The 23,650-nt window shown below is 59.8% G+C and overlaps 2 protein-coding genes across 9 annotated transcripts in view; both read left to right on the top strand.

Annotated features, from left to right (window-relative positions):
• Positions 1 to 8,538, top strand: TLE5 (TLE family member 5, transcriptional modulator). 2 transcript variants are annotated; one of them, XM_037018140.2, is made up of 7 exons: positions 1 to 384; positions 1,551 to 1,648; positions 3,972 to 4,035; positions 5,273 to 5,317; positions 5,968 to 6,030; positions 7,302 to 7,376; positions 7,458 to 8,538. In XM_037018140.2, the coding sequence occupies exons 1-7, from the start codon at positions 358 to 360 to the stop codon at positions 7,674 to 7,676; spliced, it is 591 nt and encodes a 196-aa protein (XP_036874035.1). In that variant the 5' UTR covers positions 1 to 357; the 3' UTR covers positions 7,677 to 8,538. The 2 variants fall into 2 exon arrangements, with proteins under 2 accessions (XP_036874035.1, XP_036874034.1); XM_037018139.2 differs by having other exon boundaries at positions 19 to 384; positions 7,455 to 8,538.
• Positions 8,539 to 10,788: 2,250 nt separating this feature from the next.
• The window catches only part of TLE2 (TLE family member 2, transcriptional corepressor), a 31,206-nt gene continuing 18,344 nt past the window's right edge, over positions 10,789 to 23,650 (top strand). Inside the window, exons 1-6 of one of the 7 annotated variants that reach the window (XM_037018107.2) lie at positions 10,789 to 10,927; positions 20,614 to 20,742; positions 21,159 to 21,218; positions 21,295 to 21,392; positions 21,754 to 21,817; positions 22,280 to 22,324. In XM_037018107.2, coding sequence (XP_036874002.2) covers positions 21,195 to 21,218; positions 21,295 to 21,392; positions 21,754 to 21,817; positions 22,280 to 22,324 — 231 coding nt within the window. In that variant the 5' untranslated portion in view covers positions 10,789 to 10,927; positions 20,614 to 20,742; positions 21,159 to 21,194. Of the gene's footprint in view, positions 10,928 to 20,613; positions 20,743 to 20,944; positions 21,219 to 21,294; positions 21,393 to 21,753; positions 21,818 to 22,279; positions 22,325 to 23,650 lie in introns of those variants that run through there. The other 6 variants (XM_037018109.2, XM_073220600.1, XM_037018108.2 and 3 more) reach the window with 6 other exon arrangements.

Below are 23,650 nucleotides of genomic sequence, written 5' to 3'. Positions count from 1 at the left end.
CGGCGCGCACGGGCCCGGGCGGCGGCGGCGGCGGCGGCAGCAGGTGGAGCCGAGCCTCCGCGCACCCAGGCCGCGGCACCGCCGGCGTCGCCGCCATTAGACAATAGGAGCGGCGGCCGGGCGGCGGGAGGCGGGGACGGGCGCCGGGCGCGCAGGAAGCGGGGCCCGGGGCGGGCCGGGGCCCGGCGCGCGGGGAGGGGGCGCAGGAAGCGGGCGAGGCCCGGCGCGCGAGGCGGCGGCGGCGGCCCCGGGAGCTGCCGATCGGCACCGGGACAAAGGCGCGGCCGCCCGGCGCCCTGAGCCGCCCGAGCCGGGCGCACAGCCGGGGCGCAGTCCGCGCCCCCCGCCGCGACTGACATGATGTTTCCACAAAGCAGGCATTCGGTAAGCGGGGCCCGCCGGCCCGGAGCCCCCCACCGCGTCCTGCGCCCCCCTCCAGGTTCAGGCCCTGCGCTCCCCCAGGCCCGCGCCCCGCACCCCCAGTTCCCGGCAGGGCCATTACCCACCCAGGTCGAGGCCCTGCGCCCCTCCAAGTCTGGTCCGCGCCCGGCACCCTCAGTTCCCTGCCGGGCCATTCCCCACCCAGGTCCGGCTTCACCCCCCCCAACCCCGCGTCCTGTGCTTCCCCCCCCCCAGCCGCGTCCGAGCTCAGCACCCCCATTTCCTAGGCGGGCCATTCCCCCCAGGTCCCGGCCCTGCGCCCCAACCCCAGTTCTTGGCGGGGCCATCCCCCCAGGCCCTGCTCCGCTCCTCCCCCCAACTCCTGGGCCGGGTTCCCCTCCAGCTCCGGGCCCAGCGCTAAACCCCCGCCCCCACCGCCGCCAGCTCCTGGGCTCCCCCACCCCCCCCTGCCTCCCGGCCCCCCTACCAGCTTCCGGGCCCGGAACATCCCCTTGCTCCCAGGCCGAATCCCCTCCAACTCCTGGCCCGGGGCCCCCCAAATCCCTGAACCCTGCGACCCCCCAGGCAGGGCCTCGGGCGGCCTTGGCCTCGAGCCTGGGAGTGGGGGAAAATCGAGGCGCACCCCTCCCTGAAGGGCTTGGCCGGGAGTAAGGGTGTTGGTGTTGGGTATCTAGGGTGGGGGTCCCCCGTAAGATTTCGGGTGCTGAGAGAGGCCCCTCCCCCAAAGGGACTTTGCGGGGAGGCCTCGCTCTCCCCCAACTTGGGGAGGGAGACTCTAGGACGCCTTCTCCTTGCTGCCACGGGCAGTTGGGGCGGTCGGATGACACCCCCCCTTCCGGCGCTTTGGAGGGGCGGTAGAGGGCGCGCCCTGCCCCTCATCAAGGGCGGGCCTGCAAATGCACCCCCACAGCCCGGGGGTGGCGGGGATGAGGCGGCCTCGGGCGCACCCACCCCGCTGGTCTTCTCCCGGGAGAGGCAGGGGCAGGAAGCGAGGGCGGGGGCCTCACCAGGGGCTGTAAACACGGCCCGGGAAGTGGGACGGGTGGGGGGGCACTGCAGCTGCGCGGCTACAGCCTCGGGCCTCCGGGGAGCGGGGTGAGGGGAGGGGGGCAGCTGCCTGGCCCTTACCCGGCGCCCCCTCCCCACAGGGCTCCTCACACCTACCCCAGCAACTCAAATTCACCACCTCCGACTCCTGCGACCGCATCAAAGACGAGTTTCAGCTTCTGCAGGCTCAGTACCACAGGTGAGCTGGGGGGCGGGGGTCCCAGCCCCGGGAGAAGGGGGAGCCCGTGTGCAGATGGCCAGGGGCTGGAGGGGAGGCTGTGGCCACTGCCGCACACATGCGCTTGGGAAATACAGGTGCAGAGTGGCCTCTTACGTGGCAGGACTGTTCTGTAAACCTGTTTAGTCGTTGGAACAGCCCATTTCGCAGATGAGAAAACAGAAGCACAGGAAGTTAAATAGTTTGCCCGAAGGCTCCGCTGTATGGCTGCAAAGCCCCTTTCCTCAGCCCTACCCCCAGCCCCACTGGATAAAAGAGCTCTCAGCAACTCGCCTGGGACCATCTCCCTGCCCGCCAAAGAAAAATTCCTGTAGCCTGTTACAGCTTCCACTACCTGGTTTTGGGGGGAGGGTGCCTGGCATGCAACAGTCTCCCAGATTTAATTTTCTGACATTTCTAAAAGGACCTGCCTGGTGCTGGAATCTAAAAGGAAGGAGCTATTATTATCATTCTATTACCCCTACGGAAGCTTAAGCCCAGAGAGGTTAAGGATTTCCTGGGGACACACAGCAGAACGGGGCAGAACTGAGATTGGCACCCAATCTCTGGGTTGAAGAATGCAGATTCTCAAGGGTCTTCCATGGCGGGGAGTTGGCCTGGGAATCAGAAGGGGTTCCTTGGTTGTGAGTCCCAGTGGGACATTAGACCCCTCTTGGACCTCAGTAGACCCACATAAATATGCCCCTTGTGGAGCCTGGGTTTTCTCCAGGAAGAAAGAGGAGTACCAAGGTATATGTAGATATAGACATGTTTACAAACACCTCACATTTTGGGGGTTACTTCCCAGCTTCCCGTGTACTAAGTACCAAACACACCCTCTTGTTCAATCACTCTATTATTGTGCCTGTTTTGAAGACGGGGAAACAGAGGTACAGGCAGTAGAAGGGCAGGGCCCCAGGAACTGTGTTCTTGGCCTGCGCTGTGCAGGGTAAGAAGCTTGGCCCGACAGGCCTGGCCTTCCTGAGCCCCTCCAGGGGGCTCCCCCCCACCTGCCTGGCCCATGCCCCCACCCCCTCAGGGAGCACTGGGGCCGACCCGGTCCCAGAGGCCGAGGATCACATTGCTGACGGGTGCCATGGGATCTGGTGTAAGCTGGGCCCCTCTCTGATAAGCTCTGGGGTCTCCATCCGCTGGATCTGGGCTTCTTTATACAATGAGGGGTCCCACCATGTTAGCACACCCTGGATCCGCCAGGCCCTCCACAAGGGCCAGAAAGCCAGAGTTGGGGTTGAAACTGCCCGATTTCCTTTCTAACTGTGTCAACGAATGCACATTTTTTTTAAAGAAAACGAGAGAGAAAAGAACCTCGGGGCCGCCATGACACCGGCTGCTGCTTACCTCTGAGCTGCGGGGTACGAGTCATGGCCGGTCTAGAGGAATCAAAGCCCAGGGTCCTGAGGTGACTGTAAGATCAACAAGCATTTATTGAGTGCTTACTCTATGCCAGGCCCTGTTCTAAAAAATGTTCCTTGTTGTAATGTACGTCCTCACCAACCCACGCCCGGGACGTTCGAACTTAACAGCAGTGGAGATCGTGGCCCAGAGAGGTAGAGGCATTTGCCCAGAGTCACACATCTGAAGTAGCAGGGCTGAACTTTGAACCCAGTCCATCTAGCCTGAGTCTGTGCAGTCAGCTTTCTACCTGACGCCCTCATGAGGGACTTTGAGAAATGCCCTCAGCTCATCCTTGCTGGGGGAGCCTGAGAGAGGCCAGTGAGCCACTATCCCTAGTACCTAACAGTGGAACTTCTGCCCCCGGTGAAATCAAGGCCCCCGAGAGGGTCTGGGCCCCCTTGAAGCGGCCTTGGTGAGTCGGACCCAGAGCCCTGAAAGCCACACCCTCTCCTCAGCCCCCTCGCAGTTTCTACTGCTTCCTTCACGGCTAGAGAGTTTTCCCCAGTGACTGGGATTGTGGCCTTGGAAGCCAGCTTTCTGGCTGTGTGACCTTGAGCCAGTTCCTCAGCCTTTCTGGGCTTCCATTGCATCATCTGTAAAACAAAAGTACTGACCTCATCGGGTTTGGGGCCGGGAGAAGGTTCTTCGCATCCTTGGCTGACCCAGTCTTAGGGTGTTTGGTCTGACTTTATTTCCATCGCTTTATGCAGGACCAGAGCCGCAAGGCTGGTTCCTCAGTCCTCACTTTGCAGTTGGGGGGCCTGACGCTCCCCCTGCCCCCTCCCCACCGAGGAGAACAAATCTGTCCCCCACCCCCAAGTCTGGCCTCCCCTGCACAACTGGGGGACCTTGGCCCAGCCCCCACCCCTTCTCCCTCCTTTGTTTTCAGCCTGAAGCTCGAATGTGACAAGCTGGCCAGCGAGAAATCGGAGATGCAGCGTCATTATGTGATGGTAAGCCACCCCAGGCGGGCAGGCGGGGGACCCCAGACGCTCCTCCGCCACCGGCAGCTGCTGGCCGCACCCCCTGGCCACCCCGGCCACGTCCTCTGGGGTGTGCGAGGGTTCAGGCCCCGCTCTCCATTCAGCCAGCCCGAGGCCACCTCACTGTCCTGGCTGCCCGCCCAGGCGGTGGCCGAGGTGCCAAACCCCCGGGTTGCAGCCTGGGCCTGCCAGGTCCCCGGCTGTCCTTGGCAGCAGAGGAGGCAGGGCTGTGAAGGCCAGGAACGTGGGGGTGCAGCTGAATCCCTCCCTGCCCCAGGAGGCCTTGGCATCCCAGCGCTTAACCCCTCCGCGCCCAGCCTGGGGGATGAGGGCTCCTGGGGACTGACGGAGGCAGGAGGCTGACGGCCTTTGAGGTTGGTAGGGGGAGCATTGCATGCTCTGGCCTGACATTTGAGACCGTGCCCATGCACACCGCCAGAATCATGTGTGATTTCATCCCCACCGGGTGGTGATTTCTGCCTCGGTGCAGCCCAGAGCCCAGCTCTCCCAGGCTGTGAGGGAGACAGAGCCAGACACTGACCCCCTGGCCCCTGAGGGATGGGGCTGAGGCAGAGAGAGAGAGGGGCTGGGGGACTGCAGAGGGGGGCCACCACCTGAAGTGGAGAATGGGGCATCGCAGCTGAGGTCTTGAAGAACATATAGGAGCCTGCTTGGCAGAGACAGGGAAACTACACCAAGGCCTGGAAACGAACCTGGCCTCTGCCCCACCCCAGGTAACAGGGAGCCATAGGAAGGTTTAGAGCAGGGGAGGGGAAAGGGTCAGATCAGGGGCACTGGGTGGGGGGTGGGGGACCTCCTGGCCCCAGAGCCAGACCAGCAGGCTTTGTTTATGCTCATTTATACCCAGGAAGGCAAACTTCCCTGGAGTCTGGGGCCACCCGCAGACAAGACACATAAAGATAAAAGATTAGCCCTGGAATGTGTGTGTGTGTGTGTGTGTGTGTGTGTGTGTGTGTGTTGGACAGTGTCTCTAATTATTCCAGAAACCGGGGGAGCGAGGCGGGGCCCCGGGCCCTAGAGCCCTCCCAGCCACCCCCTCTCCCACTGCCTTCTCCCTCCGTGTCCCCCTTTCTCTCTCCTGCCCTCCCGCTTTCTCCCTTCTCTGCTTCCCCCATCCCTCTGTGTCTAGCCCCCCATCTGTGGCCCCCCTCCATGTCTCTCTCTCTCTCTGTCTCCCCCCACGCAGTACTACGAGATGTCCTACGGTCTGAACATTGAGATGCACAAGCAGGTACCGCCCCCGCCCCCACCCCCACCCCCACCCCTCTCCCCGCACCCTGGGCAGGTAGGAGCCCGCCCCCTGGCTGAGGACCAAGGCCACTCTGCTCTCCTGTTACTGCCCAGCAACACTTCTATTCTTCCGCTTCCCTGGGAAGTTTCATCTCCCTGAGGGGGTGGAGCAGACTTTCCCCGGGACCTGCCGCCTCCTCCCTGTTGTCTCCCAATGTGGGGGAAGGTGACACGCGCCAACATGCCAGGGACCCCCAGACTGCCGCCGGCTCTCTAGCCCTGCTTTCGCCATCTGTGCCCTGAAGGATGCCATAAAAAATGATGCCAACTGCCCCCACTCTTCCCTCCCTCCTTCCCACGGAGCGCTCACTACCTACCAGGCCCTAGCCCTAGAGATCATTTTCCCAGGGCCATCCGGACCCCGAGCCTGGATTCTATCTAGCCCTGTCAGTCTCAGGGCCTCGAGCATCCTAGGATTCCTCCTTCGCTGCTGACTGGGTGCTGAAGGCTTGGTGTTACGCTCTGACCCTGGGCAGCGCTGGCCTCTTAGATAGCAGAACCCCAGGCCTGCAGGGGCGGGTCTGCACCTGCCCTGGGTGCCTGCCTGCCGCCCGCCCGCCCGCCCGGGACTGAAGTGTCTGTGTGTTCCAGGCTGAAATCGTCAAGAGGCTGAATGGGATTTGTGCCCAGGTTCTACCCTACCTTTCCCAAGAGGTGAGTGGCACCCTGTGGCTGGAGGGCGGAGGAGGTAGATGGATGTGAACTTGCCCCAGGCCCTGCCCCTGGCAGCCATCTGGAGCAGCAGCATGCTGGGCACGCCAGGGCACATGCCGCCCCTCTCTGGGTCTCCCAGGCCTCTAGCCAGCCTGTGCAGAAAAATCCCCAAGGATAGAGAATCCCCAGGGTTGAAAAGCAAGCCCCTGAGGCATAGGGCTGTGGAGAGAGGGGCCTCCACACGCTGTGGAATTCCGGACTGAGTGAGTCACTTCCCCAGATGGGGAATGTCAGATGGGCCAAACATGGCGCTCAGAATCTTTTCTGTCTTGCTTTACCTTTCACCCTCCTGAGATCCATTTGCCGGACCCTGTGGCCCCTTCAGGCCATGGACAAGGGGGCTGTGTGTATGGGGAGGGCGCTGCACACACCCACAGACACAGGAACACGGAGATGCAGAGTGGCCATGCACACGTGTAAACACGGAGATGTGCGCATGTACACTGACACATGGACACGTGTACCCATGCACCCAGGGGCACCAGGCTCCCTGCCCCTGCCCGCCCTGCTCTCCGCCAGGTTCACTGTTGGCCATTTTTCACCTCCTCTTTAATCCCTGCCCTTACCTTGGGTGATGTGCATGCCCATGGGCAGTTCCAGAAGAATGCCATGAAAGCCCCAGGAAAGGGGTTCTCGGGGCTCTAAAGACCTAGACTTAGGCTTTTCTTTCATGATGGGCTTCCTGGTGGCTAAGGCAAAAAGCGAGATGGGCAGATTCTAGCATCTGATGATAGAGAGATAGCATTTGGGGGAGGGCTGGTGGGTGGGTGGAGGGCAATTGCCCGGAACCTAGACTCATACCCCAGCACTGCCAGAATTCACTGGGTCTTTCCTGGCTGTGGAAGGAAAGATTAGCAGGCCTCAGCACAGTCTCTGAGCCCTCAGCATCAGGGACCTCTCTGTACAGTTGGCCAGGTTGTGCACTGCGCTTTTACTTCTCTGCACATGGTTGTGATCCAGGGTTTCTCTTGGACTCATCCACAGAACCTTTGCCTGTGTATCTGGCACCAACCCCTTTGCGTCCTCTACACGTCCCCATTTGTCCCCATTGTCCAGATGAAAACTGCAGCTTGGGGAAAAGCAGCAGCTGGAATTGGAGGGCTTCTGGTGGGAAAAAAAAAAACATGGCAGGGTGGGGGGACATCTCCTGGGCTCTGCCTCAGACCCCAGCCCGGCTCCTCTCTCCACCTCTCCACCCCACACCCTTCCAGCACCAGCAGCAAGTCTTGGGAGCCATCGAGAGGGCCAAGCAGGTCACCGCTCCTGAGCTGAACTCCATCATCCGAGTACGTCTGGGGTCGCGGGTGGGCGGGTGGCTAGCAGGTGGGCTCGAGGTGGCTGATGCTCCCCCTCCTGTCCTGCAGCAGCAGCTCCAAGCCCACCAGCTGTCCCAGCTGCAGGCTCTGGCCCTGCCCTTGACCCCACTGCCTGTGGGGCTGCAGCCACCGTCGCTGCCGGCAGTCAGCGGGGGCACCGGCCTCCTCTCGCTGTCCGCACTGGGCTCTCAGGCCCACCTCTCCAAGGAGGACAAAAACGGGCATGACGGTGATACCCACCAGGAGGATGACGGCGAGAAGTCGGATTAGCGGGCGGCTGGGATGGGGAGGTGGGGGGGACCAAGAGGGGGGGGACAGACACAGAGAGAGGAAGGGTCAGTGCGAGACGCAGTATAGCTCGGGATCGGCTGACTGGTAGTATTTATGGTGGCCACCTGCTAGTGTGCCACCCCCTAGCTTTGCCCCTGCCCCCTGCTCCCGGCTTCCGCCCCTTCCCCTGAAGCCTGAATAGGTAAATACCTGGTGATACCACAGATGAGACAAGCTGAGGCCTAGAGGCCAGGTCAGAAGGGAGCAGAACCTCCAGAAACCCCAGCAACCCCCACACACACTTCCCCATTCCACATGCGTGTAACTGACAGTCTGCCCACCCGGCCCCCTCAGGACACACCCCACCTCCCACCCTGGCACTGCATGCAGACAACGCTAGCTGCCCCTTCCTGCCCTGGGCACCCCACGTCTCCCCCTCCCTGTCCAGCCCACCCCCCGTCTGCTCAGTCCTGTGCCCACACCCACCTGGGCCTCTCCCCTCGCCCAGAAGGAGGGGGCAGAGGGGAGCCAGCTTAGCCCGGATGCACGCACGGGGTCAGGGTGGGCGGCCCAGAATCCCCCTGCTCCCCTCCCCGAATAAAGATGAGGGTACTCAAATTGTCTTGGTTTTTCTTTTAAATTTTTTTCCCTTTTTCCAGGATACTAGCGTGTCTTTTAAGAAAAGGGTTATTAAAAAAATGTTTAAAAAAAAAAAGCTACACCCACGCCTGTGTCTGTATATAGCCTTTTAGACTGTCAGCTTTTGTTGTGTTCAGCCGTGTGATCTCTGCAGAGAGAAGTGAGAATGCTGTATTGAGGGTGGGCTTAGCTGTGCCTTTCAAATAAAGATGTGAGAAGGTTGGCTGCCGTGTTCCTGCCTCTGTGTTGTGGGCTGCCCGCGGTGCACCCCCCTTCCCAGGGAAGGAGGGGACTTCTTCATGTCTGAGCTCCCTCCTCTGTTACAGGATGGGGCTGTTGAGAGTCCTAGGTGAGTCCAGCTTGTAAGCGTAGTCTCTCGAACTTGATGCCCAGACCAGAGAGGGTCAGCTGTAGCTCTCGGTCACACAGCATGGCCCAGGTACTTGAAGATTAGCAGAGCTGGGTTCTCATCAGTCCCAGGCCAGAGGGCTCCAAAGTGACATTCTCTCCTGCACAGTCCATCCCCACTGCATACGCACACATTGATCCTTTTTCTAGATCAGACAATGCAGACCCCCAGCTAAACCTTGACCTTCCGAGGAGTCTTTGAAGGCCACCCCCAGCTGTAACCAAGCTGGACCACCGTGGGGAGAGCTAGGAGAAAAGGGGATTCCCAAGTGCACCTTGCACGCGAGCCAAAGGACTGCCCACCCAGGGTATGGGGCCAGACAGGGACAAGGCACTGAGGGCAGCCATCCGACCTTACCAAATCCAGGTGGGCTGCATGGCATGGAATTTCCACCCTCAGGCTCCTGGGAGCACCAGAAGGACTTTGAAAGTCCAAACAAATCTCACCTGCCTCCCATTCAGTGGGTTCTAAGGAGGGGGGTGCAGGACACGGGTGGAGGGGCCAGGCTGCTGACCTTGGGAAATGTCCCATGTCCCTGAGGAGAGTGGACTGGGTGGTCACATCAGCCCTCTGCTGAAGCCCACCCTTGTATATTGTAAAACCGTAAAACTGTTACATTTTGGGAAGGCTGGCGCTCAGTAATCTCCCGCAGGGACGCATGCCCCAACAGACAGTGCCACTTGAACCCACCAGATATGGTACAAGAGTGTTCAGAGCCACTGGCGTTTGCCAGTATTGCCCACAGCTGGATACCTCTGACTGTCCAGAAACAGCAGGCCCCAGAGGCCGTGACAGTCTTGCTGTGGAATACCACACAGCCACGAAAAAGAATGGACCTCACCACACTCAACGCCTCTCGCATGCATAATGCAGAACAAAAGCTGGGTACAAACGAGTACATACGGTGTGATTCCCCTTACATAAAGGACAAAAATAGGACTGAGTGGCCACATAGTGTCAGCCACCCTTGGGGTGGGGGAGGGGCGAAGGGTTCTGTTAACAGGCTGCTCACATTTTGTTCCTTAACTTGGGGACTGATTACACGAGTGTGCCCACTTTGTGACAATTCATCGAATTGTTCACTTACAATCTGTACTCTTTGGGGTGTTATATTTCACAATTTTTAAAAATTATAAAAGACAGGTTATCGTTGGCATCCTTGGCCCTCAGAATAAATTTTAAATTCTTCACCTAGGCCCACGAGACCTTGCAAAGTCAGGGCTGCTGCCCACCCCTCCAATCATTCTCAGCTGGATGCAGCCAGTTTGAAACATCTTGCTGCTGTTGTTTCTCTTCCATCTTGCGGTTTTTTTTTACTTGAGGCCTTTGCACATGTTGTTCCCTTTACCTGGAACAGTGATTTTTTTCCCCCTCTCCCCAGGGTTCTGATCATTTAAGACTCCCAGAAGTCTCCTGAGGGCCTCCCCTGATGTTCCTCAAAGCAGGCTTCTGTGCCCAGCCTCACCCCCCAGGGCCCCACACAAGTAACAGCAGTTATTATTAATATGCTGCATAACGGTTCCAGGCACGAATCTCCCGTGTGGGTTTAAATCCTGACTTTCTCTCACAGCTGCATGACCTTGGCAAGCGGCTTTACCACTGTGGGTCTTGGTTTCCATCTTTGTAAAATGGGTATAACACAGGATGAGCCCTCCTTATGAAGGTCATATACAAGTGCTTACAGCAGAACTTGGCACATTCATTCATTCATTCGTGGAGACCCAGGGCCACAGCCGACAGAAACCCCTGCGCTCCTGGTCCGGGTGGGCAGGTAAATAAGGAGAACATTCAATGTGTCACTGGGTGTGTTTACGACAGAGAACAAGGCAGAGAAGGGATGTACAGGTGATAGAGAACAAGACAGAAGGGATGTGTGGGGTCTGGGTTTTTTTTTAAATTTGCGTATAGCGGCAACTCAATAAATGTTGGCAAATTTACTAGGGACAGGCCTGAATTTGCACGCGCCTCCGACCCCAGGTAGTGATCCGAGGCCAGCAGAGTCGCCTGTCTGATCCAGGTTTCTGGGAAACTGCTCCGAAAAGGAGCAGACAGCCTGCAAGGGCTCATAACTGTCCGCTGACATTATGACGGGTGTTGCCGGCAGATGAAGGGCGCCTCAGGTGTGGGGGGGCCACTAACCCGACATCCCCCCCCACCCTGGGGTCTTCTCCGAAGGAGGGGGTCCCTGCCCAGCCACGGACAGGTCTGTGCCCTCGGGATCTCCCTCTGGGCTGCCCCCGCCCCCCGTCCCAGGGCTTAGGGGGCAGGTCCGGGAGCCCCAAGGGGCAGGGTGACCAGAGGCGCCTGGGGCGCGCACCGCGGCCGCCGAGCCGGGGCGGGCGGAGGTGCCTCCCGCGCTTAACGACCGCGCCGCCGGCGACCTCGGCTAATTGATCCGCTAATGGGCCCCGCGCCGCGGCCGCGCCTAATGAGGCGGGAGGAGGGGGCGGCGGGGGCGGGAGAAAATGGAGGGGACGCGGAGGGGGGAGAATGAGAGGCAGGGAGGCGCGGGGAGGGGAGGGGAGGGAGAAGGGCGGAAGGGAGGGGAGGGGAGGCGGAGGAGGGGGCGGGGGAGGGGCGGGGAGGGGGAAGGGGTCGGGAGCGAGGGCGGAACGCGAGGCGGGGCGGGGAGACGGAGGGGGGAGGGCGGAGAAGCTCGGGGGGAGGGGCTAAGCTCGCGGTCCCGAGGGCCCGGGGCTCGGGCGGAGGGGCGCCCCCGGGGTGGGGCGAACGCATCCCTCGGGACTTCCCGGGCCCGGCTCAGCCCGGTCCCTAACCGAGGCCCCGCCCCCTCTCATAGAGTCTTTGCAGGGGCTCCGTGCCGCGGCGGGGGTGAGGGACCCCCGGCACTCTCTGTGCCTCGATTCCCCCATTCCTACGGTGCGGTTCCAGTGTCCTCGGTGCCGGAAAATTCCCAAAGGCCCCGCCGGCAGGAGACTGTCTCGGCCCCTGTCCGCACATGTCCCTCCTGCACCCTGAGAACTGGGCCCGAGAGCTGCGCAGCCGCCCCACCCCCCACCCCAGAGTCAGCCCACTTCTGGTTTGGCCTCCAGGGCTCGGGAGAGGTGGAGGGCGTGGGGCTTCCCCGGCCGGGCAGGAAGACCCTCTGCTCTGTGAGAGGCCCAGGGACCATTCCCCGCGAAGGCCGGCGGGGTACCTCTGCTGCCTGAAAGATTTGGGGGCCTTCCCTTCTTCCCGAGTCCTCTGGGTGTCCAGGGCTTGAAGGCAGTATTGGAGGAGAAAGAGAAATGCCAGCTGCGGTGATGGTGGCATCAGGGCCCTCGGCAGCCGCGCTCTCCCCTCTGGGATGGCCAACGGAGGTCCCGGGAAGGAAGGACAGGCAAACAAGATCACGAAAACAAGTCAGGGCCACAGCCTGGGTTCTGGCCTGTGCTGGTGGGGCTCTTGGCCCCACTAGGAACGACCAGAAATCATTGGGAAGGCAAAGCAAATCATAAAAATAGAAATCTTAAACAGCTTTGCTGGACATCTATTAGGGACCCAGTGTTGGCCAAGAGCTTCCCTGGCATCTCTCAGTTAATTCTTGACAGTTCCCCCATTTGACAGATAAGCAAACCGAGGCAAGACTCAAAGTGACTTGCCCATGGATATACAAAAGGGAACCTGGCTTTGGAGGCAGGAAGGTCCAAGCTAACGGAGGCCCTGGATCCTAGCCATTTTTGTTTAAAAGAAAGAGAAGCTCTGGCCCCAGTGTGGGTGGGCAGAGCTGCAGGCTGGGAGGGGAGGTCAGGGATGGGGGCGCCAGGCACAGTCAGGGTCCAGCAGGCATTGGGCTGGGGGGTGGGGTGCTCTTGAGACAGGCGGCCCCTCCCCTTGCTTCTGGCCTTGGTTCTTACCGTGCTGGGCCTCTTCTCCGTGCCTGACGGTGACCAGGCCCGGTAATACCTCCGGCCTTTCCCTCTGCCTGAACACACAGTCCCTACATTTCTGCCCTCACCGCCATCACCACCCCTTCTCCTGCTTGCTTTTTCCTCCCAGCATTGATCACTCAGCACAGCTTAAGTCAACAAATATTCCCTTGTTCTCTCCTTTTCGAGACAATAGGGATTTGGTCACTGCCGAACCCCCAGGGCTGAGGATGGTGTCTGGCACACAGTAGGTGTTCAGTGCACATTCAATGAGAACGTGAGAAAAGCGCAGAGAAGCCAGAGAGGTGGGTCTGGGCCGCCGGAGTCCTGGGAGGTGCTGGAACAGGGGCGGGGCGCACCCAGGGGTGCGATGAGCTAGATCCTATGGGGACACCGGGGGCCAGGCTGGCGGGGAGGCGCGCGCTTGGGTTTTAGGTGTTTTTCTGACGTTAGGAGCCGCAGGAGCGAGCCGCGTGCACCCCTAGGCTCCGCCCAAGGTCTCGCCTCGGAGGCTTCTCCCAGGCATCCGTCCGCGCCGCCCTCGGCCTCTGGGGTCTCTGCGTCTGTCTGTCTGCGTCTCTTTCCTCACCTCCCCCACCCCACCAGTTCTCTCTCCATTTCTCCCGCTGCCCTTCAAGGTCTTTCCAGATCTATCTCCCCCTCGGTCTGTCTCCCTCCTCCCCGTTGCGTCCCCGCCCGCCCTCCCAGCCTCTCCCCCAGCCTCTCCCCCAGCAAACCTCTTCCACCAGCCCAGGCCTCCTGGGCCCCGCTGCTGGGCGCCGGCCAGGCCTGGAAGCCCGTCCCTCCCCCGCCCTTGACCCTGCGCCCCTCCCCTTCCTCCTCCTCCCCTGCCCCCTCTCCCGCCCTCCCGTGCCCTGCTGAGCCTGACCGGGCCAGTTGGGCGACCCGGGGCGGCCGCGTGGTTACCAGCAGAGGAGGTGCCCGAGGGACAGGCGACCTGGCACTTGGCCCGGCCGGGACTCAGGGAGGGGCGGGGCCGGCCCCAGGGACGCTGAGCCCCCACCCAAGTGTGGCGCTGTGTGACCTTGGACAGGTCCCTAGGCATCTCTGGGCCTGGCCACCTTATCCCTACCCCACTCCGAAGTCAGACTGATAGGTCACTGGAATTCATGGAGCACCTGTTGTGTGCCACACTCTGAGATGGGTGCCCAATGGCCCGGGACAGAGCCCCTCTCCACCCCCACTGTACCCCACGACATGGTAGGGCAGACAGACAAATAAACCGGTAAATGAGGTAATATCAGAGACCAGTCCAGCACAGGAAGACAAATCCATCAGGGGCAGGAGACGGAATGACGGGGACTACTTAAGCCAGGAGATGGGAGGAGGCCTCTCTGAGGCGGTGACATTTGAGCTGAGACTTGGATGACAGAAGGAGTCTGCCCAGGAGATGGCTGCGGGGAGGCAGGGCTTCCAGGCAGTGGGAGCCCTGAGGGCAAAGGCCTGGAGGCAGGTGCCCTGTTCTGTTGCGGGTTCCCACCCCCCACTTCTCAGGGCACTGGGTGAGCATGAAGGTAAAGGGAGGGGAGCCACCAGCCCAGGAAGGACAGGCTGCAGATGTCAAGGCAGCCCCGGTTACGGATGAGGCCGAGGAGGCCCAGAGAATGAAAGGTCTCACCACAAACCAGGAGCTGCATGAGGAAGATTCCGATGGGGCACACATATCTGTGCACTGCCTTCTGGCAGCTGGGGTGGGCTGGGGTGCAGCAAGGAGTCCCCAAGAGCAGGGGTGGTGGCAGGTGGGTGTGCAAGGTGAGAGACTGGGGATGGAGGGGGCCTGGGTGGTGTGGGGTCTGGAAATGACACAATGACCAGGAAACTCTGGGAGCTGAAATATAGGGGTTGCCTTGTGAGTGCCAACTCCCACCCTGTTCTCCCTGGCACACTCACGCAATAATAGCTAAAGCTGGCTCATGTATCCAGCTCAAGAAGTTTCTATCATTACTCCCATTTTACAGACCCACACTGCCACAGCAACCAGTATAGCATTTAAACCCTGGCCTTGAGGGGTAGTGTGACCTCAGATCGCCACTGATCACTGCAGGCTGGGTGAGCACTAGGCAGGTTGTCGGGAGCCCTGGGGCCCTGCCCCGTATGTTGGGTGACCTGGGAGAGGCTCTGCCTCTTGACAAATATGTGGAGCAGGCATGGTGATGGGTCTGGGCAGATCATAAACACATAAGCAAATAAATAGTAAGTGTTCAGAGAGTAAGGATGGCATGAGAGAGGCGGCTGAGCGGGCAGGGAGGTTGGGGGAGCCAGGCTAGCCAGGCCAGGCCCCACTCGGCAGTGATATTTGATTCAAGACTAGAGGGAAGAGAAGAGCCAGCCGTGGTCCAGGCAGAGGGCATGCCCCAGAAAATGCCCTGAGGCATAAGGAAAGTGTGAGGAAGCGGGGCAGAAGGGGAGGAGGTGAGGGCAGGCAAGTGACAGTGACTGATCATGTCGACAGAGGTGGCAAGTTTGTATTTTATTCTGCAGGTGATGGGGAGCTATGGAAGGTTCTTGAGCAGAGGGGAGACCGGGATCCGATTCACGGGCGGTCAAAGATATGGGAGGAATGGAGAGTGGGTGTGTAGCCCAGCTGTGCGGTGTGAAGTCAGGGTGGGAGAGAAGGGCCCTCTGGGGCATAATGGGAGTACAAATGGCTACCCCTTATTAAGCATTTACTATTAATTGTTATAAGTACTTTATAGGCCTTATCTTATTTGAAGATTCTATAATCAACCTCATTTTTCAGATGCGGATACCTGAGCCAGGGTCCATGCTCTCCCCCCTATAGCGCTTTCTTGTCTCTCCTCACTCCCACTGCCTATTACAGCTTTTACAGACCCTTGTGACAGTAGGCCAGGGGCCTTATACCCTACAGCCATGGGTATGCCCACCTCCCCCAACTTCACAGTCAAGGTTAAGGCAAGGGGTCAGACTCCCGGCTCTGGAATCCCAGGGCAGGACTTAAGGCAGACCCATGATGCCTCTATCTACTTTGGGTTAGGGTGATATAAATGCACAGCTCAAGTATCCTGTATATTCTTCAGAACCCCAGGTAAACACCCCCACTACGAGTATCTAGGAAGCCTTTCCAACTTTCCCAAGCAGGGACCTCACTCTGGGCTCTGTCCTCACCCCCACCCCTAGTCCAGGTCCCTCCCTCCACCCCAGGGGTAGAGGACTGTTCTGCTGGGACTCACCCTACTTCCCCAAACTTGGGAGACCGTCTTTGGCCCTCCTCAGCTTGGCCTAGACTTGGACACTCACAGCTGGGACTGCAGAGTGCCCTGGCTTCACGAACAAGTCTTGTCCAACCATCTCACTACAAAGCTGAGTAAACTGAGGCCCAGAGAGAGATCCTTCAGAGTCCCAAGGTCATGGGGGAGGAGGTTAGAACCCGGGGGCGGGCTCCCCAGGTTCCTGGGTGGAAGGAAATGAGTGTGTGGTTTTTCCGGAGTGGAGGTTCAGCGCCAACCATGGCGAGGAACCGAGGTCCGAGGTCACCCGCGAGCCTTGGCCGACGGTAGGGGACAGGCCTGGCTGGTGGCCCAGCAGCTCGGCTTGGACGGGGGCGGTAGGCAGAGGTTGGCGATGTCGGAAGCCAGAGGCTTGGCCTCCCCGAGGGAGCCGCTTTCCCGGCCCGGGTCGGATCAATGGGCTGTAATTATACCGCGCCGGGCCCGGAGCCGGCGGGGAGGGAGCGGGAGCTGGCAGGAGAGCCGTAGCGGGCGGGGGAGAGCAGGCTGGAGGGGAACCCACGTTGCTTTGATTGACAGCCGCGAGGGCGCCGCGCGGGAGCTTCTGGGGATCGTAGTCTTTCCAAGAACCCTCTCCCTTCTCTTCCGCTTGCGCTTGGGGAAACTGAGGCACGGGAACGAGCACCGCCCCGACCACCCCACCCCACCCTCAGCCTACATACAGGCCCATCCCTCTCCCACTGACCAGGGGACAAAACATGAGCAGCACTAGGAGACTCCAGCTCCGGCGAGTCTCAGCTCTTCCCCGAAGGGGTCCAGCGTGACCTAACGTCTCTCTGCCTCAGTTTACCTATCTGTGAAATAGGAAGAAAGGCGCCTGGTTGGCTCCGCCACGTGGCCGGGCTTTTGCAAGGTAGGAAGTTGGACGAGGCACTCTTGTTTTCAAGGATTGACCCGCCAGGCTCTGGGGGTCGCTCGCTTCTCCCAGTCTTTGGATAGCAATATAGCCGTATCCCCCCTTGCACGCCTCCAGGCTCGGACGTCCACGAGGGTCTCAGCTTCTCCTAGGACTAGGGAGCCACACTCTCCATACCCCGCCCGAAACGTCTCGCCGTCTTCCGATTGGCCCAGCCGATCCTAGGGCCTCCTGCTATTGGTTACCTGTCCTCTGAGCCCCCATTGGCTGGTGCCCATCGTGACGTCACGGACCCATGTGGGAGCGCCGCGGGCGGATTGGCTGGCGCACCCAACCAACCACCGCGGAGAAAGGAATTTCCACAGTAGCTGGGGTGGCGAGGCTGATTTAAGGTGGTCTGAGCAATCCGGGGTCCCAGCGCTGCTTCTCAGCTTTTTCCTTTAAAAAAAAAAAAAAACATCCACATCATAAAAACCCAGCCAAGAACCAAGGCTGAGCCTTTCTGTACTGTGGGAGGAGAGAGATAGGAAACTAACCCCCTACCCGCATTTTGGCAATTGCTTCTTGCATTTTGCAGATGGGGAAACTGAGATTCAAAGAGGCGGGACGGGAAACCCTGGATGGCAAGTGTTAGCTTTTCAAATGAGAAGGTTGTGCTAGACTGCCCAGACTGTAACTCAGCTTGGCAAGTCCTTTCCCTGCCTCCTGCTCTGGCCGGATGTAGTATATCAGCAGTTTTGGAGCCGTAGGCTGCCTCATGGGGTCCCCCCTCCCCATCTCATAGACTGTTCTGAGCCTCCCTAAATTTTCAAAGCTTCTCCCAGTGTCCGGGATACTGCTGCTCAGAGCAAAACGTCTCCTTCCTGGAAGTTCACACACACCAAGAGATGTATGTATGTATGTATGTATGTATGTATGTATGTATGTATGTGTGTGTGTGTGTGGTCTTGTGGCTTCTCAGGCAATCCACAAATTTGTATTTACCCTTCCCTGTGGAGTGTGCCTGGCTGCAAGATCTAAAGCCTGGTGGGTTAAGGTCGCCTCCTCCAGGAAGCCTCCTTGGGACTCACCAGGTAGAGGCCCTGTTCGTTCTCAGGGTCCCTTGGCCCTGGATGCTCCCTCTGTCCTGCCACTATTTGGCCTGGGAGGGTGTGCTCAGCTTTGTCTGCCTCCCTGACCCACCTCGGGGGGCTGGGCCTCCTCTAGGTTCCCAGCATCTTCCAGCAAGAGGGGGTGGTTATGGAATGAGTATTTACTTATCTACCAACTTTAAGCAGTCTGTGCTCTGTGTGCGTGTGGAGGGGAAGATGGCCTTTGGTGCCTGGGGGTTATGCCTTTCTGGCTGGGCCTTGAAGAAATGGATTTTCTCCAGGCAGAAAACGAGCAGTAGGGAATTTCAGGAAGAGATAACATAAAGAGAGGCCCAGAGGTGGGAAAAAACACAGATTAGGTAATCTGGCTGGTCTGGCTGGAGCAGAGTGTTTGAACTGGTAGAGGGAAGTGGCTGGGCCTGGACAAGTGGTGCAGGGTATCTAATGTTAGCCTGAAGATCTGGGAAGTTGTCCCAAGGGCAATAGGGAGCCATGGAGGGTTTTAAGTGAGGGAGGCTCAGCCTCAAATGGAAGGTGACAGGAAGACAGCTGCTCCAAGTAGGGAGGTGGCTGGTAGTCCAGATGGAAGATGATGAAGGGCCGGTGCAGGCAGTGGGCTGTGCTGATGGGGAGCAGGGTGACAAGGCAGGTGATGGGGAAAGATGAGGCCAGGCTGATGCTCTGTCTCCGGGGATCAGGGCTTGATGGCTTAAGGAGCAAGTCAGGGGACATCCTAGGGACATGCCCACTTGGTGATTGCACCCCCAGGGCTGGGTCTCAGGGGTTGAGCCTGAGTTTGGAGCCATCTTCACAAATGTGGTGACTGAAGCGTCAAAGAGGATGTGGTGGCTCAGATCCCCAGCAGCCACAGGTGTGGGCCAGGTGACATTCAGGTAACCAGGCTAAGAGGGACGCACCTGCTCTCAGAGAGGACAGAAGGCCACCGGGTCAGGAAGCAAAGGCCGCTCTGGGCACACCTGCAGGATGAGGGTCAAGAAGGGGCTCTTGGATTGAGGAGCTTGAAGGTCCTCAGCACAAGAAGGCCTAGGAGAAAGTATGGATGAGAAGCGGTAAACCTGGACCCAAAGCCGCTCTTTGGGCTGGTGGTTCAGAGAGGGGAGATGCTGCTTCCCTGAGGAGGCAGGATACTTCCTGGAAAGGCTTTGGAAGTGGGACTTCACAGCCGCCCTAGAACCTAGAACCACGAGCTCTTGGCATGTGGAATGGCAAGACTCCCTGCTTTTGTGAATTTCCCAACAGAAGTGGTCAGTGAGTTCTGGCCTTAACTGTCAGCTGTTTCTTCTCCCCACCTTCCTGCCCTTCATTTGTTGAGCACCTCCCCACCTTCATTTGTTGAGCACCTACTGTGTGTGGGACTCTGCAGGGACCAAGATCAGCTCTGTCCCCACACAGACTAGTGAGGGACACAAATAACAAAGAGAACAACCCACAAAGAAACATAACCATTTAAGAGCGAAACAGAACTAAACAAACCCTGTAAAAAGCTAGGAGAGACAGCAGGATACAGGGTTGGAGAATAACAGGGTGGGGTGGGTGAGCAAGACTGAAAGGGGTGCCCAGGAGGGGCTTTTCTGAGGAGACATTTGAGCTGAGACCTGAATGATGAGAAGCAAGGGAACAGTGTTCCAAGCAGAGGGGACAGTACGTGCAAAGGTCCTGAGGCAGGCCCTTGTCTGCTCTATTGGAAGAACGGTGAGAAGGCCTGTGTGTCTGGAGAGAGAGGCTGCAGGTGGCATAAAGGGAGTTAGGAACAGGGAGGGAAGGCATAGAGGGGCCTGTGCAGGGCCTTGTGGGAAGAGGGAGGAATCTGCACTTCAGTCTATGGCGATAGGGAGCCATGGAATACTTCCTCCAATGCTCACACGTACACACTTAATCCCCAGGTCACTCTTCGTCTCCCTGCCCACATTTACCCTTCAGGTCTACTCTGCCATGGGAACCTCTTCAAAGAGGCCTCTCCTGTTCACCCCAGATAAGGAGGCCCCCTGTTGGTATATCCATCACTGCTCCCTAATCTGTGTCCAGATAATTTCATAATTACCAAGCTGCCACCTTGCCTTGTCCCTGGGGCTCAGAGAGGGCAGGAATCTGTCCATCCATCCTTGCATTCCTGGTGCCTGGAAAGATGCCTGGCATATAGCAGACACTCAATAAATACCTGTTGGCTGGAAAGCGATGCTTTTGATGGGGCTTTTGTATGCTCACTCACTAACCTACTGGCACAGGGCTTTTCTCTTTTGTCATCTGCTGTGTCCTAGTGCCTAGAGCAATGCCTGCTCCACAGTAAACGCTCAGCACCTGTTTGTTGATTGCCTTAACAACCCTAAGGTTTCTCATATGCAAAATAGGAATGAGAACATCCCGCCTCCCAGGTGAGCATGAGGGATGTCCAGTGGATGCCAGTTAGGCTTAGGGACTTTGGGAGATGGAGCCCCTGACCTCAGGGAGACCTCGGTTTGAAGACAGAGATTCAGTTCCATTCTCAGTGGAACTCTTGCCTCCCAGGAGCTCAGTCTGAGGGGAGGCGGCCGGGTCTGCCTATGGGAACACCAGATCCGGTCTCTGGGAATTAACTTTGTGCCAGGCCAGGGCTGTTCCTGTACCATCTCATTTAAAACTAGCTCCTTCCTGCCTTTGCTGTTTTGCGGATGAGAATTCTGAGGCCCCGAGAGGGCGGTGGGGGGTGGTGGTGGTGGAGGGTGCTCTGCCCACCCCGCCAGCTCCACCGCAGGGTTGGGGGTTTTATTTGCACAGGTCATAATTCCCTTTTCCCGGGCGGGCAGGTTTCCCGGCCAGCACTTGGGAAGCTGCTTCGTCCAGATCATGAAGTCGGCCCACTTGCTCAGAAAGGCCATTTCTGATCCCAGACTTCCCCCCACCCCCGCCGAGCCCCTCCGCACGTGAGCCACGAGGTATTCATCTGGCCTCCCAGGAGGGTGGGGGCGATGGCTGGGGCCCGGGCCGCGAGCCTCAGTTTCCCCGCAGGTCGAGGGTCGGTGGGGAGGGAGGTCCCGGGGGCGCGGGGCGCGGCGGGCGCGCGGTGGGCGGGCCGGGGGCGGCGGCGCCACCTTAAGGCGGCTCTGCCCGCGGCTCCCGGCCGAGCCCCGCCGGAGGGAGGCGGCTCCGCGCGGGGCCCGCCGCCCGCGCCTGCACGACACCGGCCGCGGCTCGCCAACCCTCCGCGCCTGCCCGGACGCGCGCCCCCGCCCCGCCGCGGCGCGCTCGGGGGCGCGGGGACTCCGGGTGCCCCGGTCCGCGCCGCCTGGCCCCCTCCGTCAGCCTCGCAGCTGCTGTCCCCCCACCCGCCGTCCGCCCCCCGTATTGTCAGGCTCCGGCAGCGAGGGGGGCTCCCCGCACCGGCAGGATGTACCCCCAGGGAAGGCACCCGGTGAGTGGGGGCCCGGGCTGCGGGGGCGCGGGAGGCCCGGGGGCCCGGGAACTCAGACCCCGGCGCCCCCCGCCAGACCCCGCTCCAGTCCGGCCAGCCTTTCAAGTTCTCGATCTTGGAGATCTGCGACCGCATCAAAGAGGAATTCCAGTTTCTTCAGGCTCAGTACCACAGGTGAGGGGCGGGGCGCCGCGCCCGGGGGGGCCCGGGTCCACCTGCGGGCTCACCTGGGAGCCCCGCAGCGAGGAGCGAGGCCTCCAGAGGGGGAGGAGGGCGGCCTCCCCAACCCCGGGCGCGAGAGGGCTTCCTGGTGGAGGCGCCGGAGAGGTAGGTGGGGACAGTCCGTGCTGGGACAATTTAAGCCTGGGAAGGGGTTGGGGAAGGACCGGGTCCCGGAGGTGGGCCAAGGGGGGGCGGTAATGAGGAAGTGGGGCGGGACAGAGCCAAACCCGTCACTTGGGAAGCTGACCCAGATGGGGTCTCCCCCCTGGGGTCCGGGGGCGAGTGGGATCCCCGTGTTCTGTGTCCTCCCCAGCCTAAAGCTGGAATGTGAGAAACTGGTCAGTGAGAAGACAGAAATGCAGCGACATTATGTTATGGTGAGGAGGGTATGGGGCCAGGGCTGGGGGCGCGGGGAGGAGGTCCTGGCTGCCGGTGGGAGCCCCCCAGCGAGTGAATCCCGACTCAGCCCACCCCTCTGGGGTAAGTCCCTCACCCAGCCTCATTTTCCCTATCTGTGAATTGAACTGGTTGGGATCCCACTCCCATTGAGGGCCCTCCCAGCTCTTAAGAACAATGAGACAAGGATGTCCCCTCTCTTTATGGGCCTCCTTGAGAGGCCAAGGTCCCTGGTCCCTGGTCCCTGGTCCCTGCCTACCTGCCTCTGTCTCCTGGAGGGAGTGGAGAGGGGCCCCTACTTCCTCCTCTGGGCTCCCACGGGCCTGGGAGGCTCTGCCGTGCTGTGATCCCCCCAGCCCAGGGGCTCCTGGAAGTACCAGTGTTGGCACAGGGCCGGGCCCTCACTGGCACCGTGGACATTCCTGATGGCATTTTCTTTCCAGTACTACGAGATGTCCTACGGGCTCAACATTGAAATGCACAAGCAGGTAGCTAGCTGTGTGTTGGGGGGTCAGGGGGTCTGTAGGGAAGTGGGGCCTGGAAGCTATGAAAGAGACCCAGGGCTCCCACAAACCCACGGAATGGCGGGGGGTCTTATTCTGAAATCTCTGGGATCAGGGTGCCAGATTCCAGCCTCGTAAAAAAAATGATTGTGGCCTTCTTGAGACTCCTCCAGCAGAGAGGCCAGTGGCCGGCAGGGGTCAAGTGTGCTTGGAGGGCTCAGAGTGGAGGCCGGAAGCCAAGTCAGTGAGGCCAGGAGGCAAACTTGGGTCCCAGGAGGGGGCCAGCTGGACAGTCTTGGGGGCCCCTTTTCAGCCTAGAGAGTCTGATGTTTGGAGATGGATCCTGAGGGTCTGTGGGGGACCCCAAGCTTCTGTTCCTGGTTTGAAGGTTCTGAGATTGACTCCAGTATTTTGAGGTTCTGAGACTCTCCTGGGCTTCTGAGTGTGATCTCAAGGTTCTGAACCAGAATCCAAAGGTTCCGAAATGACCCCCGTTGTCCAAAATTGACCCCGAGATCCCGAGACTAACCTCAGGCTTCTCTGGTGGCTTCTAACGGGATGAGAGGGGCCGGGAGGGTCTGAGGTTGATGGGCTCTTAGATTCTGACCCTTAGGATGTTAGAATCAATGGGCGCAGTAGGCCCAGTATTGGTTGGTGCTTCCAGGAGGGCGTTAGGGAGAATGGGAGATGGTGGGGTGTGTGGGGTTGCCCACCCAGGCATGCTTTTCTGGGTGTGTGAGGACTCTGCTGGTTCTGGTGTGGGCTCGAGGGGGCTTGTCTGCGTGGAGCATGGCATGGTCCTGTGGGTACATGAAATAGACCTGTGATGGGGTGGCAGGCATGGGGTAGGCCCCAGACCCTGGGGGCCTGGCTCTGCCCTCTCAGTGGGAACACAAACCCTGCCCAGACACACAGCACGCGGTGCCCCGTACCTCAGGCCAAGGTGAATCTCGGGCTGACTGTCCACACCTGGCTGTGCCCCCCACCTTTTCTCCTCTGTTCATCCTCCAAGGAGCACCCTTGGCCCCCATCTGTCCCAGATGAAGCGGGCAGGTAAAACCACGCTGTTTCTACTCTCCTCTCTTATCTTCTGACACCAAAGGTGTGGGTTTTCCCCACACCACGCAGCTTTCCACTTGAATCTCGGCTGATTCTGACACTCTGCCTGGAGTTAGTTGGCGCAGACCCCCAGGTCCTGCCCCCCGCCAGGACTGTCCCCCTGCAGGTGGCAGTTACAAGTCCAGGCCCCCTGTACTCCTGTACACCCGCCATGAACCAGGGTTCCTGTCGTCGGGCTCAATAATTTGCTAG

This window comes from Manis javanica, chromosome 13 (assembly GCF_040802235.1).
Source record: "Manis javanica isolate MJ-LG chromosome 13, MJ_LKY, whole genome shotgun sequence".
NCBI lineage: Eukaryota > Metazoa > Chordata > Mammalia > Pholidota > Manidae > Manis > Manis javanica.
Note: the sequence above shows the minus strand (reverse complement) of the source record. Positions and strands in the feature narration are given on the sequence as shown.